The following is an 18,225-nucleotide window of genomic DNA, read 5'->3' as shown; positions in this document are numbered from 1 at the left end:
GCGCCACTTTGCCCAACCCTCTCTCGGAGCGAGCTGCGTTGGACTTTTCTGATTGGACAAAAACTCAACCATACACGGAACAAATGTACAAACCGGAAAATGGAGGCGTAGCAAAACGTCAAGGCCACGCGTTACGATGTGATTTTGTTATTATTATATTTTTTCACGTAAAATTATTTTAAGAAACACAATTAAGGGTGACTTCATAAACATATGTACATAGCACATTTAGAAAATATGCCTCGGGTTTCATGTTCGTCGTAGCTTTGACGTGCTTCGTTAGCCAGTCTGTGAAATGCAATTGGTCAAAACGTATGTCAGTCCTCTGCCGGGATACGTTGCACTGCCGCGAGCAGCCACTGTGGATGCTCACACTTTGAATGAAAGTCGTCAAGTGTTCCAGACTAAGACCTCCACCATATGCCAATATATGAACGCTTCCTACACTGAAGTTATACGTCTGTGTACGTATCCAGTGAGACTGCATTAGTGGTGCTTAGCACTCACCTTGACCACATTTCTGCATTTCCAAGGAAAAGGTAAGACACATGGTAGCCCCTTCTCTAGTAGACCACGTATTTCTGGTTAGACAGGTACGCTAGCTAGTATGACTGGCAACTGTTATTTTTTCATTTGATATCCTGATAAAAGTACTGTCATGTATAATGATTATCTGAATTTATTCACCTATGTATTTAATAATTGTGAATGTTTTATGTCGTGTGTTTTTTCTTGCTACTGCTAGCATCCTAGCTAGCCGACTACGATCGTATTGCACGCTTGTCATCACGTCAGGCTTACTCGCTCACTTTAAAAACCTGCTAATTTCGGACACTATGGACTGAAACGATGGGCCCTTTGACAGTGCCTGTCTCCGTGTTGAAGACCGGGAGTGTGTGTGGCGATGCAGCGGCTCACGACGCATCTCTTGGCTGGACTGCTTGCAGCGGTGCTGTCCGTGCTGTTTATACAGTGTTGGGCGGACGGCGGCGGCAGCCTCCCCAGTTTGACCGAAAGGGTGATCTGGGCTGTCAATGCGGGAGGGGAATCGCACATAGATGTGCACGGCATTCACTTCAAAAAGGACCCTTTGGAAGGCAAACTCGGTAAAGGTGAGTCATCTGTAAAAATGTGTCAGTTTGACCCCACCTGCACAGTATTAAGGTCATTAAACCAGGGCAAATAATACTTCTTCCTTCCTTTCATCTTCTATCATAACTTCGCTGCTGTGAAATGTACATTTCTCCGCTGCGAGTCTAATAAAGGCAAATCCAATCCAATAAAGCAATTAAACGAAAGCTATAAATTGTTAATAAGTGACAATAGTGGAGTGTAGCTAATACACCGGTGGCTTGTATTTTGCCCTATTGGAAGTCGAAAAAATACAAATGGCACCTTAGTTTTTTCTACGATTAATTGAGTCTAGCAGTCATATTTTTAAGAGCAAAATCTGATCACTAAACATAGGTGTTACAAAAGCGGCTATACACAGGTAACTAATCTACTAGTTGCCATCTAGTTATAGGGATGTTGATTGTTATGCCTTCCAATAGGCCACTAGTACACAATTTCTGTATTTCTATCAAAATCAGCTGAACAGTGTCCAAACAACGTTTTCAATATGTGTGACTCACTTCTTGATAGACCAAAAGTAACGGGTGGCTGTGCTATGGCAATGCTACAACAATAAACATGTACTACATATTCACTAATATTCAATGAATTTGTTGCCTTGTCAATGCAATTAGTCACCAAGTATCAAGCTTTCGAGGCACCTAGATTTGTTGAAGAATCTAATTTTCAAGGCTTCACTGACTCTGGGGAGCCACTCACCGCCTGTTTTGCAGAGCCGAATTTATGCTTAGAATCGTAATCCATTGTTGCAAAACATCCAACTTCCAAAGAGGTGTCCTGGCATTATCTGTGAAATGCAGCTTTTTGTACTTGGACTCAAGCTGCTTTGTTGAATCCTCATTGGGTCGTTTTTCTACTTTCATTCCTTTCATCACTTTGCTGCTGTGAAATGTAAATTTCTCCACTGTGAGACTAATAAAGGCATATCCAATCCAATCCATGTTACAAAGAAACTCGATTGTCGATTTTTTTTTCCCTACAAATGTTGTTAGCTTGTGAGTTCAATATTAGCGTTACGTGACTGAGACAATAAGCATCTTGACTTGCGTCATAAGTCAGTCAGATGGATGTAACGGAAAGAATCTGGTCACTCTTCATAATAAACTATTTTTCTTCAGCCTCAGATAATAAAACCAGAAATACAATCATTGGCCCATTCCCTTTTCTTTAATCTGTGTAGCCCGCAGCTGCCTGGTCCAAAATCCCCTGACCACCACCCTGTAGTTATGTGACCACTGCTTCATTTGATTATGATTAAATACTGTACGTCTGTGTAAGCTCTCAGTCGTACAGGAGTGGTAATGAAGGGTTCCCCCTCAGGCCCATTGTTTGTAGCATTGACTCCTCTACATACAATGTAGCCAAATATTTAAAAACTATCTTAGCTCCGTTGGGTGGTAACACAGAGAACACCGCAGGGTTTGCAGAGAGGATCAAAGACCTCATATTGGAACCTGAGGAAACATTGGCATCTTACGATGTGACTTCTCTCTTTACATCTGTCCCAACCCCAGCAGTAGTCTCAGTGGTGAGGACACTGCTGGCGGACGTTTCTCTGCATGAAAGAACGAAACTTAAACCGGACCACATCTGCCAATTATTGGAAATCTGCCTTAATACTACGTATTATCAATTTAGGGAGAAATTTTACAAACAAATTCATGGTTGTGCTGTGGGCTCACCAGTTTCACCCATAGTGGCTAATCTGTACATGGAAGAGATGGAGAAACAGGCCCTCACATCCTTCCCGGGGACAAAACCTAGACACTGGTTTAGATATGTGGACGATAGATTTGTCATAATTCAAAAACAAGAAATTCAATCCTTCACAGATCACCTCAACTTGGTAGACATCAACATTAAATTTACTCGTGAGGACATTAAAGAGAACCAACTAGCCTTTTTGGATTGTAAAGTAATTATAAAAGAGGCCAGAGCGCTAAAAACAGAAGTCTTTATGAAGGCTACGCACACTGACCAATACTTACTTTTCGATTCCAACCACCCTTTACAACACAAACTAGGAGTTATCAGAACCCTCCAGCATAGGGCTAAACTAATGCCAACAAGCGTTGAAGGTGGAGGAAAGTAGTCAAAACAAATCAGGAAAGCACTCACAGACTGTGGGTACCCTCAGTGGTCATTTAACAAATGTCAGAAAGAAAGAATAGGGAATGAAACCAAAAATTCTGAAGATACAAAAAGGAGAGGAGTAGCAGTACCTTACGTTGCAGGAGTTTCTGAAAAACTAGAAAGAGTCCTTTGGCAACACAAAATTCCTACTTATTTCAAACCGATAAACACTTTAAGGCAAAAATTAGTGTATCCCAAAGGTAGGCTGCCAAATGAAAAACAAAGTAATGTAGTTTATTCAATACATTGTAAGAATGAAAATTGTAAAGAGCAGTACATTGGGGAGAGTAAACTAATTCTCAAAAAAAGACTTTATCAACATCACAGGGATAATACCAGGCAGTACATATGCACCTAAAAGCTAGCAACCACTCATTTGACGACAATGAGGTTAAAATCTTAGCGAAAGAACATGGATGGTTTGAAAGCGATTCTTATAAAACAACAAAATCCTTCATTAAACCGGTCTGGTGGGGTGAGGTTCAATTTGGATCGTTCATACAATAGCCTGCTTAGGCAAAACAGGTTAGGCAACATTCGTAATGCTGATGAGGTGATACCGGTGGGAGTGGGGCAATCAGGCCAGTCGTTAGTCAGAACGACAGGAACTATCAGTGGAGCAGCTGCAAGGAGTAGTCCTCTGCTCCCCCCAACCTGAGAGCAGGGACCTATCATAGCAGAGTCCGGCACCGCCATTTCTGGACAGTAGGGATATATATAGGGCCTAAACTACCAGTAAGGCTTTAGTTTGCTGACGAGGTTTCTTGGATAAGAAGCGAAACGTCCGACACCTTCAAGGAAGTACATGATGATGACGGCTGAAGAAATCTTTTCATCGATTAAATACTGTAGTTATGTATTAATTTGATCATTGATTACTGTAGTTTTTGATCAATTACATTTGACACCTAGGAACAACTGAAAATGCATGCGTTGCACCATCTTCCGTTCTCCCAGCCATTAGCAATGTAATAATAAAACTAATTACCAGGTGCTATCTGCTTGCAAACTTTCTCCATGGTTCACAAACTTCCTTCTGTAACAAAGCTTTACAGTGACGGATATAACGAACCAAGCATGGACAGAAATAATGATTGAAATAGGAGCAGGCCAAAAAGCATTGATTTGAGAGGAAATGTTAATTTGACACTTTTTTGACATCCAGGTGTTTCCGTCCGACAGTAATTGTGCAGCAAGGCGTTACCATGTTATCAGTTATTAACTACCGTTGGTGCATATTGCAATCAGGACCTATGTCTGCATCACCTTTAGGAGTTAACCACTCTTCCCTACACCAACTCACACTCCAGTCCTACTGGAATCTTCCACCACATTGCTTTTGCTATAAATTCTGGCAGTGATATCAGACGGTGGCCATAGTCCTCCATGAACATAGGAAACATTAGAATTTTCCATGTGTAAATTGGAATCAACCTTGGTTCCCTTGAAGAGCGCGACAAAAAGTAATTCTGTGGTATATCGGTTTGTTATTAATCTGGTGTTCTTGTGGCATAGAGTGACATACATGTAAAAATGTTGCCCAATGTGAGAGAAGGAACATGCACGTGGTGTGGTTCCTGCAAATAGCGACATAATAATGAGGAATCAGCAATATAGTACATGAATCCCTTTATCCCTCGCCTCCCCTCCCCCTCCAACGTGTGAGAAACGTGCAGAAAAGCGGATGCTGATCAAATTGTTCTAGCTAGGAGAACATTTTTGTGCTTCAGCATTGGTTAAATATTAAGGGTACAATTTCTGTTGTAGCTTGCCATTTGAGACAGAAGGCTTTCAAGCAATTCCCGAAAGTTCAGAGCGAGTACACACGCAGTGTGACACTTCTATGGATTCAAACCTCTCAACACGCACTATCAACTGTAGCAATGTATGACTGCGGGTTTGTTTTTATTTTTCTTTGTAGCCTCTGACTATGGAATGCGTTTGCCAATCCTGCGCTCCAGTCCTGAAGATCAAGTTCTGTACCAGACAGAGCGATACAATGAAGACACGTTTGGATATGACATCCCTATACGCGAGGAAGGCGACTATATACTCGTAATGAAGTATGCAGAAGTTTACTTTGCCCAGTCACAGCAAAAGGTAATTATGGAGGCATTTCAATGTTCAACAAATAATAATATTGTAGCATTGTTGCGTATTGTTTCGCTCTCTCACTATATATATATATATGTATGTATTGTATGTATTGTATGTATATATATATATGTATATATACACACAGTGAGACCTCAACTTACGAACTTAATTGGTTCCCAGACAGAGTGTGTAAGGCGAAAAGTGTGTATCTCAAAAAAAAATCCCATAGGAAACCATTAAAATGGGAATAATCCGTTCCCGGTTTTTTTCAACTAAATAAGCCTTAAAACTACACACAACATACCTTATTCTATGTATAATAAATGTGCTATTGTATTGTAATGAAAGAAATACACTGCATTGTATCATAAAGTCACTTTATTTACATTTGTGATGGTCATTTATGGCTTGATGGAATGGCGTTGGAGGTCAAAGGGAATTGCTGTTTGGAAAGAGAGGCGCATTACATGACGACTGTAATTAAAGAAATAAACTGTGCTGTAAAATAAAGTTTTATTTACCTTTTTGATGGTCGTTGATGGCTTATGGAAGGAGAGTCACCTTCCATAAGGACTGTTGGTAACTTAACCTCTGATGCTGTTCGGTCGTGTGCTTCCGCCGAAGATCACTCCGCCAGCCGTGGTGGGTGTGTATTATGAAAATAGTGCTTATTATAAGGTTTAATTTTCATAAATTTGACGTTTGTAAGACAAAAAGTTTGTAAGTTGAGGTGTTTGTAAGTTGAGGTCTCACTGTGTATATATATATATATATATATATATATATATATATATATATATATATATATATATATATATATATATATATATAGTAAAGTCTCGTTATATCGATATTCTCGGGAGTTGGAAAAAATATCGATATAACCGGACTATCGATATATCCGATCCTGCGGCATGTAAATTTTCTCCTTGCGTTCATAGAAATAGTATCGTAATAAGCAGTACTATCGATTAATGAGAAATATATATCGACATAATGATATCTATCTATCTATCTATATATATATATATATATATATATATATATATATATATATATATATATATATATATATATATATATATATATATATATATGTGTGTGTGTGTGTGTGTGTGTGTGTGTGTGTGTGTGTGTGTGTGTGTGTGTGTGTGTGTGTGTGTGTATATATATATATACATATATATATATATATATGTATATATATGTGTGTGTATATATATATATATATATATATATATATATATATATATATATATATATATATATATATATATGTATATCAGAATCATCTTTATTGCCAAGTATGTAGAACACACAAGGAATTTGTTTCCGGTAGTACACGCTGCACTAGTATCGTCAAAAAAAACTGCTAAGTGGCACTATACAGTTCCATTTTGGCTACTGTTGAATACACACACACATATATATATATGTGTGTGTATATATTTATATATATATATATATATATATCCACCTACCTGGAGAAGAACAAGTACGTCGATACATCTGTACAGAAGGCTGGCATCCCTGGGTTCTCTGGTTGCTTGGAGCACACGAGTATGATCTGGCACAAGCGGCAAAGAAAGACAAGAGAGATCATCATGTCATCTTCCTTGACCTGGCCAATGCCTTTGGCTCAGTTCCCCATAACCTTCTCTGGGAATCCTTCAACTTCTTCCATGTTCCACTACCCATTACTGCCTTGGTAAAAGCCTACTTCGAAGACCTGCAACTCTGCTTCACAACACCTGACTTCACAACATCATGGCAGCGTGTAGAAGTCGGCATCATGGCAGGTTGTACGATTTCACCCCTGGCCTTCACAATGGCCATGGAGGTCATCATCAGGGCCTCAAGATGGGTGGTGGGAGGTGAGCGAACAAGGAATGGGATCCACCTCCCACCTATCCGGGCATACATGGATGACATGACCACCTTGACCACGACCGCAGCTTGCACCAGGCGGCTACTTGGAAAGCTGCAGGAAAACATTAAATGGGCCCGGATGAAAATTAAGCCGAGCAAGTCACGCAGCATCTCAATTGTCAAGGGACAGTTAAAAAATGTGAAGTTCTGCATTGGTGATGACCCAATACCAACGGTGTCTGAGGAACCGGTCAAAAGCCTGGGCAGGTGGTACAATGCAAGCCTCAGAGACAAAGATCAAGTGCAGCAACTCAAGCAGGACATCACCAATAGTCTGGAAAACATTAACAAGACTGAGCTGCCAGGAAAGCTCAAGCTCTGGTGTCTGCAGTTTGGACTTCTCCCTCGGGTAATGTAGCCACTTACAGTCTATGAGGCCCCACTCTCAACTGTGGAGAAGATGGAGCGAACCATCACTAGATATGTGAAACGCTGGCTTGGCGTTCCACGCTGTCTGTCTAACATCGGCCTTTATGGCAAAGGGGTCCTTGAGCTTCCAATCACAAGCCTCACCGAAGAGTACAAGTGCGCTAAAGTGAGACTTCAGATGACCCTCACAGACTCCAGAGACCAGAAGATCAGTCAAACTGCACCCCCCTATCAACGGGACGGAAATGGACGCCATCCATTGCAGTGCAGCAGGCCACAGCAGCTCTAAGGCACAACGACATTGTGGGACACGTTCACCTCGGAAGAGGGGGGTTTGGCCTTACAAACAAACCTTTTTGGCGTAAGGCTTCAACATCGGAAAGAAGGAAAATGGTGATAGCAGAGGTGCGCCGCCAAGAAGAAGCTGAAAGAACTGCACGGGCTGTCTCTCTTGCCAAGCAGGGACAATGGATGAGGTGAGAAGGCCTGGAGAAGAGAAGGCTCAGCTGGAAGGATCTCTGGGAAATGGAGGCAAGCAACATCAGCTTCATCATCAGAGCTATCAATGACGTGCTCCCATCTCCGAAAAACCTCCACCAATGGTATGGCGAAGATCCAACCTGTGACCTCTGTCGAACGCCAGGAACTCTCAAACACATCCTGACCGGTTGTAAGACCAGCCTCACACAAGGCCGCTACACCTGGAGGCACAACCAGGTCCTAAAGAGTTTGGCAGTTGTCCTTGAGAGCAAGAGGAATACCATCAACTCATTGCCAATGCGAGCCACCACGTCCAGCACAGCACCATTGACCTTCATCCGAGAGGGACAGGAAAAGCCCAACCATCCTACTGCTAAGCCAGAAGTTGGACAGCTATCCGGGGCCCGCGACTGGGAGATGCGGGTTGACATTGGCCAGCAATTGGTTTTCCCAGCGGAGATTGCAGCCACCACCCTCAGACCAGACTTGGTGCTCTGGTCCTCGTCACTCAAGGCTGTCTACATCGCAGAACTCACAGTCCCTTGGGAAAACTCTGTTGAAGAGGCCTATGAGCGCAAGAAGCTGCGCTACACAGAACTCGCAGTGGAGGCGCAACAGCGGGGATGGAAAACCAAAGTATATCCAATTGAAGTTGGATGCAGAGGGTTTGTGGCTTCCTCCACCATCAGGCTGCTAAAAGACCTGGGTATCCATGGACAGGCTCTGCGGCACACAGTTAAGTCACTCTCTGAAGCGGCAGAAAGAAGCAGCCACTGGCTCTGGATGAAGAGGAAGGACCCTTGTTTGGCTCATAGGTCAGCAACCTAAGACTCCCCCCCCCCCCCTATCAGCTTCTGAACATCTGATTGGGCATGGGACACAGGCGCAGGCGTGATCAACCTGTCGCTGGCCACCATCGATGAGGGTGTCTTGTGATTAAAAGGCCGAAACACCCAATGATTCTTTGGCACACTACTGACAATGTGTCCCAAATTCAAAACCTCCCATCCCTGAGGCACAGCTCCAACATCACGTCCAGTGGTTCATGATTCTCTTCTCTCTCTCTCTCTCTCTCTCTCTCTCTCTCTCTCTCTCTCTCTCTCTCTCTCTCTCTCTCTCTCTCTCTCTCTCTCTCTCTCTCTCTCTCTCTCTCTCTCTCTCTCTCTCTCTCTCTCTCTCTCTGTGTCTGTCTCTCTCTCTCTCTTCCCTATCTCTCTATCTCTATTTCTCTCTCTCTCTAGCTCTCTCTCTCTCTCTCTCTCTCTCTCTCTCTCTCTCTCTTTCTCTCCCTCTCTCTCTCTATCTATCCCTCTCTCTATATATCTCTATCTATCTATATCTCTCTATTTCTCTATATCTCTCTATCTCTCTCGCTCTCTCTCTATCTCTCTCTGTATCTATCTATCTATCTATCTATCTATCTATCTATCTATCTATCTATCTATCTATCTATCTATCTATCTATCTATCTATCTATCTATCTATCTATCTATCTATCTATCTCTCTCTTTCTCTCTCTGTCTCGCTCTCTCTTTCTCTCTCTCTCTTCTCTCTCTCTCTCTCTCTCTCTCTCTCTCTCTTTCTTTCTCTCTCTATCTATCTATCTATCTGTCTATCTGTCTATCTATCTATCTATCTATCTATCTATCTATCTATCTAACTTTCTATCTAGTCTATCTCTCTCTCTCTCTATCTCTATCTCTATCTCTACCTCTACCCTCTCTATCTCTCTACCTATCTCTATCTCCCTATCTCTCTCTATCTCTATTTCTATCTCTCTCTCTATCTCTATCTCTCTCTCTTTATCTCTCTTTATCTCTCTCTCTTTATCTCTCTCTCTTTCTCTATCTCTAAATCTATCTCCCTATCTCTCTCTATCTCTACCTCTACCCTCTCTATCTCTACCTCTCTCTATATCTACCTCTAAATCTCTCTCTATCTCTCTCTCTATGTCTATTTATCTCTATTTCTCTCTCTATCTCTCTCTCTATCTGTCTTTCTCTCTCTATCTATCTTTACATCTCTCTCTATAGCTCTCTCACTACTGACGATGGCACACTACAGACGATGTGTGTCATCTACGATGTCCCAAATTCACAACCTCCCATCCCTGAGGCACAGCTCCCACACCACTCTCAACATCAAGGCTAATCTCATGTGAGGACCATCCATTGGTCTCGACAGAATAACATCACGTCCAGTGTTTCATGATTCATTCTTATGTGTGTGTGTATATGTATATATGTATATTTATATGTATATGTATATATATATGTATGTATGTATGTATATATATATATATATATATATATATATATATATATATATATATATATATATATATATATATATATATATATATATATATATATAGTAAAGTCTCGTTATATCGATATCGGATATATCGATAGTCCCGGTTATATCGATACTATTTCTATGCACGCACGGAGAAAATTACATGCAAACAGGGTCGGATATATCGATAGTCCCGGTTATATCGATATTTTTTCGGACTCCCTTGAATATCAATATAACGAGACTTTACTGTATATATATATATATATATATATATCCTTTGCCTGCGATTTTCTGTTCACTGAAAATGACATCACAGTTCAACGTGGCTCAATTAATGCCCGTCTTGGCTCACCTGTTTCCTGGATGTGACATTTGCAATCAGGGCCTTGAGGCTCCGTGTTGTCATCTTCAGTCGGCAGCATATGACGATACAAGGCAAAATGGATTCGGTTCAGCAAATAGGATTTTTGTCGTAGCTATAAATTGTAACCAGTGTTCTAAGTAACCTTTTTTGATCACCAGCCAATGTGGCTGAAGAATCTAGTCTAAAGGTAGCAGTCAATGAGAATTTCCACTAGTCATTTTTATACTCAATGGGTCTTAAAGGGCAACCGACGTCACTTTTTTGTTTTTTAACTGACATCAGAAAAACGTTTTATAGCATCTAAAATACCCAAAACACGCAGTATGATATTTTTATTCAAATGCAAAACACCAATAAAAATGACTTAAAGTGTCCAAAATCTACACAAAATTGAGCTGCGAATTGTGCATTTTCAGAAAGTCCCGCCCCCAGTTCGTGATGTCACGCCAAGACGTCTTGCATTGCTGGAGAATAGAAACAATGGCTTCAGATTCGGATAATATGCTTTCTTGTTACATATCCAGTTATGAATATGATTCAAATAGTTCTGAAGAGAAAAGCATACATGTTTGCAATCGATTTAAGAATTTATTCCATGTTATTTTGAGGCAAACGGGCGGGGGGGAATGTCTCACCCAAAAAGAGGCAACAAAATGGCCACCAATCTGAGGAATGAATCAGCCCGTTTCCACAGGCTGATAAATGATTTCCATGGAGCTTGGACTCCCTCTGCTGGCGGCTTTTGGATGTAACACACGGTTTAAAAAAAACAGTACAGCAAAATACATTGACGTGATGGAAAGACGCCACAATGCGTCTTTTTTACGTCAGGAGACGGTCCTTTTCTGACGTCACGTGAGGACTCGTCACCAACTCAAAAACAAGACTTCCTGAATTGGTTCAGCGCGAGTCTTAAAACGTAAAATCTAGCTATATGCGGTGCAATCTTATTAAAATACGCCCAGTAGAAGTCATTTTACAAATTATGGACACAACTTGTCCGGAGACGCCGGTTGTCCTAAGCCATAACAATTCAAATGCCCATTCATCAAACCTTTCGTGAGTGAAAAATAAATATATTTTTTTAATAAATTCAAGACAGAAAAAACACTTATTAAAAACAGAAAAACAGGATGCTGAGCCTTGAACTGCCAGGCAGGAGACCGAGAGGAAGACCGAAGAGGAGGTTTATGGATGTGGTCAAAGAGGACATGAAGGTAGCTGGTGTGACAGAAGAGGATGCACAAAACCGGGATAGATGGAGGACACTGATTCGCTGTGGCGACCCCTGAGGGGAAAAGCCGAAAGGAAAAGAAGAAGAAAAACAGAAAAAAGTACAGACGCTTCCCAACTAACGAATATTCGAGTTACGAATAACGTGTATTGCGCTCTTTTTTCCGGCCGAGCTCGCTTGCGAATGGCTACGTACTGTGCTTCACGCACACAGACACTTTGGAGGTTTCAAGGGCTGGATGTTTACGCGACGGACACCAAGGCTGACCAATCAGTGCTAAAGTGTTGCCTACCAGTCCAGGGCCATCCGCCGAGCTCGCTTGCGATTGGCTGCGTGGAGTATTTGGGCGGGAGGAAATCCCTCTTCCCAGTTGACGCGATGCATAACAAAAAGTAATGGCTGCTGGCACGTAATTCAGTAATTGTGTGCCAGTAGCTTCAGTAATGGCTGGTTGAAGACCCATATATATATATATATATATATGTCGTCGTACTACAGTAGGTGTGAATTTATTTTACGACTGTTAGAGCGTCTGTGTTTTATACTTCCCCCGTTCATTGTTTGACTTAAACATCCATCCATTTTCCGTACCGCTTATTCCTTATCAGGATTGCGGTGGTGCTGGAGCCTATCCCAGCCGTCTTCCTGCACCAGGTGGGGGACACCCTGAATTGGTTGCCAGCCAATCGCGGGGCACAAAGACACAACCAACCATTCACACCTACGGACAATTTAGCGTGTTCAATCAGCCTGCCATGCATGTTTTTGGAATGTGGGAGAAAACCCACACTGGCCCGTTAAACATACATTCCATACAAAATATAGCACTGAAGCAACTTAAGAACAAAGTCACCCTACCAATGACCGGTCAGAACGTATCTCGTTCGTAAGGTGGGGAACCTCTGTAAATATAATTTCACGACACAAGTATGAGTTTTTTTTATGTGCACCAAATTAACCGTGCATGACATATTAACACGACAGTCATACACTGACTTCTGAGCGACCTCAATTTCCAGCAGCAATTATTGGACTTGCAATGTCATGGGGTCATCTGCAGTAGGCGTGTCATAACAAATTGACATGCTGAGTCAGTTGAGTGTGTCTTGTTCACCAAACCTCTTGGGTTCGATCAAACTCAGGTTAAGAACTACTGTGCTAGGCAATTATTTTTGAGGCAAATCTATTTAGCGAAGGCTCAGTTCGCCCTCTCCGGTAAAAAGTTGTTGACCATTGCCATTAATTGATTCATGTTCAACCAATGTTAAATATGTACAAAGTCACACGTGCTCATTTTACAGGTGTTTGACGTTCGACTAAATGGCCATGTGGTGGTAAAGGACCTGGATATCTTTGATCGAGTTGGTCACAGTACCGCGCACGATGAAATAGTGGCCTTCTCCATTCGACGTGGCAAGCTGAGTGTGCAAGGAGAGGTGTCCACGTTTAACGGCAAGCTCACGGTGGAGTTTGTAAAGGTGAGTTCAATGTGACCAGAAACACTTGAAAAAAGAGTTTATATATTGAAGTATGGTAATCTGTTTCAGCTGCATTTTTTTCTAAGGAAAATAATGCTGTTATATCGAAACCTAATTCAAGTGCATTTAAATCTTTTGGTTTCATGAAGTGTAATTAATGAATATGTGTAATTTGTCCTTTTAACTCAGATGTGCAGAAATGTGTCAATGACAATGCCAGGGTTTTTGTCATTGTCACTTGAATTCCAGCATCCACAGAATATTGAGTTTTAGGACTACATAAACATTCAACACAGCGTTAGAAACCTTGGACTCTCTTCTTTCATCAGAAAAAAAGAGTTAATTCCTAAATTATATGGGTTTGGTGTTCTATGAGCTTGAACGGAGGACGGCTGTCCAAAATACAATGCAATACATACATATTGGTTTATATAGCACTTTAACAACAGCTGAAGCTGGACCAAAGCGCCAACATGTAAAAAAGGGAAATGCTGCGCCCTTGTGGAAAAGAAAATACATTGCGAGAGGCCAAGATCAGCGCTTTATTGGCACCCAAGCATGAAAAAACAAAACCTGAGAAAATTTGGGAATGGTGGTCTACATCATATTTTTAATTCCCGAATAAATTCGTGAATGGCAGTGAGTGAGTTAAAAGGTGTGATCTGGTGAGTGATTTTATATATTTGTGTGTTCGACTGTCCTATTTCATAAACCATGCATGTGAGGGCATTCAAATATTTTTTTATTCCTGACTGCACTTGAACAGCATTGTATCGAAAGGATTGCTCGCAACATAAGTACAAAAAAAATGCCAAACCATAACTTAAAAACACAATTTGGGGTTTTCATATGTCAAGGTACCACTATATTCAAACAATATGATCATGCAACGTTGTGACTTTATTTCTTTACCAAATGTTCAATAATTCAGTTTGTCTCATTACCGTGATGTGCGCTGTCTGAGATCACATGGAAGAGGTCCATAATTTGGGAACTGGAACCACGAAGATCTGTTTCCTTTATGGAGCAGACAGGTTTTATGAACTGTGTATAAGTGAAATGCCAAGTTCTAATCCCCATAGTTGTCACAGATCCAAAATATAAGTAGGAGTGTGAAATGTTTTTCTGAACATTCACGAATACAGCATTGCAGGAATCCAAATCTGGGACAACAAATCCGAGGTACTGTTGTGGAGAACTTTGAAGCAGCATTCGCATATCAAAACATTTCACCACTTTAAAACATCTTGGGGAGCACTGCTCAAGCAATTACTAAATGAAGAGTATGAGACCACCGTAAATCCCCCCCCCCCCCCCCCCCCCCCCCCCCCCCCCCCCCCCCCCCCCCCCCCCCCCCCCCCCCCCCCCCCCCCCCCCCCCCCCCCCCCCCCCCCCCCCCCCCCCCCCCCCCCCCCCCCCCCCCCCCCCCCCCCCCCCCCCCCCCCCCCCCCCCCCCCCCCCCCCCCCCCCCCCCCCCCCCCCCCCCCCCCCCCCCCCCCCCCCCCCCCCCCCCCCCCCCCCCCCCCCCCCCCCCCCCCCCCCCCCCCCCCCCCCCCCCCCCCCCCCCCCCCCCCCCCCCCCCCCCCCCCCCCCCCCCCCCCCCCCCCCCCCCCCCCCCCCCCCCCCCCCCCCCCCCCCCCCCCCCCCCCCCCCCCCCCCCCCCCCCCCCCCCCCCCCCCCCCCCCCCCCCCCCCCCCCCCCCCCCCCCCCCCCCCCCCCCCCCCCCCCCCCCCCCCCCCCCCCCCCCCCCCCCCCCCCCCCCCCCCCCCCCCCCCCCCCCCCCCCCCCCCCCCCCCCCCCCCCCCCCCCCCCCCCCCCCCCCCCCCCCCCCCCCCCCCCCCCCCCCCCCCCCCCCCCCCCCCCCCCCCCCCCCCCCCCCCCCCCCCCCCCCCCCCCCCCCCCCCCCCCCCCCCCCCCCCCCCCCCCCCCCCCCCCCCCCCCCCCCCCCCCCCCCCCCCCCCCCCCCCCCCCCCCCCCCCCCCCCCCCCCCCCCCCCCCCCCCCCCCCCCCCCCCCCCCCCCCCCCCCCCCCCCCCCCCCCCCCCCCCCCCCCCCCCCCCCCCCCCCCCCCCCCCCCCCCCCCCCCCCCCCCCCCCCCCCCCCCCCCCCCCCCCCCCCCCCCCCCCCCCCCCCCCCCCCCCCCCCCCCCCCCCCCCCCCCCCCCCCCCCCCCCCCCCCCCCCCCCCCCCCCCCCCCCCCCCCCCCCCCCCCCCCCCCCCCCCCCCCCCCCCCCCCCCCCCCCCCCCCCCCCCCCCCCCCCCCCCCCCCCCCCCCCCCCCCCCCCCCCCCCCCCCCCCCCCCCCCCCCCCCCCCCCCCCCCCCCCCCCCCCCCCCCCCCCCCCCCCCCCCCCCCCCCCCCCCCCCCCCCCCCCCCCCCCCCCCCCCCCCCCCCCCCCCCCCCCCCCCCCCCCCCCCCCCCCCCCCCCCCCCCCCCCCCCCCCCCCCCCCCCCCCCCCCCCCCCCCCCCCCCCCCCCCCCCCCCCCCCCCCCCCCCCCCCCCCCCCCCCCCCCCCCCCCCCCCCCCCCCCCCCCCCCCCCCCCCCCCCCCCCCCCCCCCCCCCCCCCCCCCCCCCCCCCCCCCCCCCCCCCCCCCCCCCCCCCCCCCCCCCCCCCCCCCCCCCCCCCCCCCCCCCCCCCCCCCCCCCCCCCCCCCCCCCCCCCCCCCCCCCCCCCCCCCCCCCCCCCCCCCCCCCCCCCCCCCCCCCCCCCCCCCCCCCCCCCCCCCCCCCCCCCCCCCCCCCCCCCCCCCCCCCCCCCCCCCCCCCCCCCCCCCCCCCCCCCCCCCCCCCCCCCCCCCCCCCCCCCCCCCCCCCCCCCCCCCCCCCCCCCCCCCCCCCCCCCCCCCCCCCCCCCCCCCCCCCCCCCCCCCCCCCCCCCCCCCCCCCCCCCCCCCCCCCCCCCCCCCCCCCCCCCCCCCCCCCCCCCCCCCCCCCCCCCCCCCCCCCCCCCCCCCCCCCCCCCCCCCCCCCCCCCCCCCCCCCCCCCCCCCCCCCCCCCCCCCCCCCCCCCCCCCCCCCCCCCCCCCCCCCCCCCCCCCCCCCCCCCCCCCCCCCCCCCCCCCCCCCCCCCCCCCCCCCCCCCCCCCCCCCCCCCCCCCCCCCCCCCCCCCCCCCCCCCCCCCCCCCCCCCCCCCCCCCCCCCCCCCCCCCCCCCCCCCCCCCCCCCCCCCCCCCCCCCCCCCCCCCCCCCCCCCCCCCCCCCCCCCCCCCCCCCCCCCCCCCCCCCCCCCCCCCCCCCCCCCCCCCCCCCCCCCCCCCCCCCCCCCCCCCCCCCCCCCCCCCCCCCCCCCCCCCCCCCCCCCCCCCCCCCCCCCCCCCCCCCCCCCCCCCCCCCCCCCCCCCCCCCCCCCCCCCCCCCCCCCCCCCCCCCCCCCCCCCCCCCCCCCCCCCCCCCCCCCCCCCCCCCCCCCCCCCCCCCCCCCCCCCCCCCCCCCCCCCCCCCCCCCCCCCCCCCCCCCCCCCCCCCCCCCCCCCCCCCCCCCCCCCCCCCCCCCCCCCCCCCCCCCCCCCCCCCCCCCCCCCCCCCCCCCCCCCCCCCCCCCCCCCCCCCCCCCCCCCCCCCCCCCCCCCCCCCCCCCCCCCCCCCCCCCCCCCCCCCCCCCCCCCCCCCCCCCCCCCCCCCCCCCCCCCCCCCCCCCCCCCCCCCCCCCCCCCCCCCCCCCCCCCCCCCCCCCCCCCCCCCCCCCCCCCCCCCCCCCCCCCCCCCCCCCCCCCCCCCCCCCCCCCCCCCCCCCCCCCCCCCCCCCCCCCCCCCCCCCCCCCCCCCCCCCCCCCCCCCCCCCCCCCCCCCCCCCCCCCCCCCCCCCCCCCCCCCCCCCCCCCCCCCCCCCCCCCCCCCCCCCCCCCCCCCCCCCCCCCCCCCCCCCCCCCCCCCCCCCCCCCCCCCCCCCCCCCCCCCCCCCCCCCCCCCCCCCCCCCCCCCCCCCCCCCCCCCCCCCCCCCCCCCCCCCCCCCCCCCCCCCCCCCCCCCCCCCCCCCCCCCCCCCCCCCCCCCCCCCCCCCCCCCCCCCCCCCCCCCCCCCCCCCCCCCCCCCCCCCCCCCCCCCCCCCCCCCCCCCCCCCCCCCCCCCCCCCCCCCCCCCCCCCCCCCCCCCCCCCCCCCCCCCCCCCCCCCCCCCCCCCCCCCCCCCCCCCCCCCCCCCCCCCCCCCCCCCCCCCCCCCCCCCCCCCCCCCCCCCCCCCCCCCCCCCCCCCCCCCCCCCCCCCCCCCCCCCCCCCCCCCCCCCCCCCCCCCCCCCCCCCCCCCCCCCCCCCCCCCCCCCCCCCCCCCCCCCCCCCCCCCCCCCCCCCCCCCCCCCCCCCCCCCCCCCCCCCCCCCCCCCCCCCCCCCCCCCCCCCCCCCCCCCCCCCCCCCCCCCCCCCCCCCCCCCCCCCCCCCCCCCCCCCCCCCCCCCCCCCCCCCCCCCCCCCCCCCCCCCCCCCCCCCCCCCCCCCCCCCCCCCCCCCCCCCCCCCCCCCCCCCCCCCCCCCCCCCCCCCCCCCCCCCCCCCCCCCCCCCCCCCCCCCCCCCCCCCCCCCCCCCCCCCCCCCCCCCCCCCCCCCCCCCCCCCCCCCCCCCCCCCCCCCCCCCCCCCCCCCCCCCCCCCCCCCCCCCCCCCCCCCCCCCCCCCCCCCCCCCCCCCCCCCCCCCCCCCCCCCCCCCCCCCCCCCCCCCCCCCCCCCCCCCCCCCCCCCCCCCCCCCCCCCCCCCCCCCCCCCCCCCCCCCCCCCC

The 18,225-nt window shown here is 52.2% G+C and overlaps 1 protein-coding gene across 1 annotated transcript in view; it reads left to right on the top strand.

The window, feature by feature from the left end:
• The first annotated feature begins 200 nt into the window (after positions 1-200).
• Positions 201-18,225, top strand: part of mlec (malectin) — a 34,857-nt gene continuing 16,832 nt past the window's right edge. The window contains exons 1-4 of the mRNA XM_088994521.1: positions 201-539; positions 866-1,112; positions 5,189-5,367; positions 13,340-13,516. Coding sequence (XP_088850647.1) covers positions 905-1,112; positions 5,189-5,367; positions 13,340-13,516 — 564 coding nt within the window. The 5' untranslated portion in view covers positions 201-539; positions 866-904. The remainder of the gene's footprint in view (positions 540-865; positions 1,113-5,188; positions 5,368-13,339; positions 13,517-18,225) is intronic.

Source organism: Hippocampus bargibanti, linkage group LG04 (genome assembly GCF_051943395.1).
Source record: "Hippocampus bargibanti isolate YZ-2025 linkage group LG04, ASM5194339v1, whole genome shotgun sequence".
Taxonomy (NCBI): Eukaryota; Metazoa; Chordata; class Actinopteri; order Syngnathiformes; family Syngnathidae; genus Hippocampus; species Hippocampus bargibanti.
Note: the sequence above shows the minus strand (reverse complement) of the source record. Positions and strands in the feature narration are given on the sequence as shown.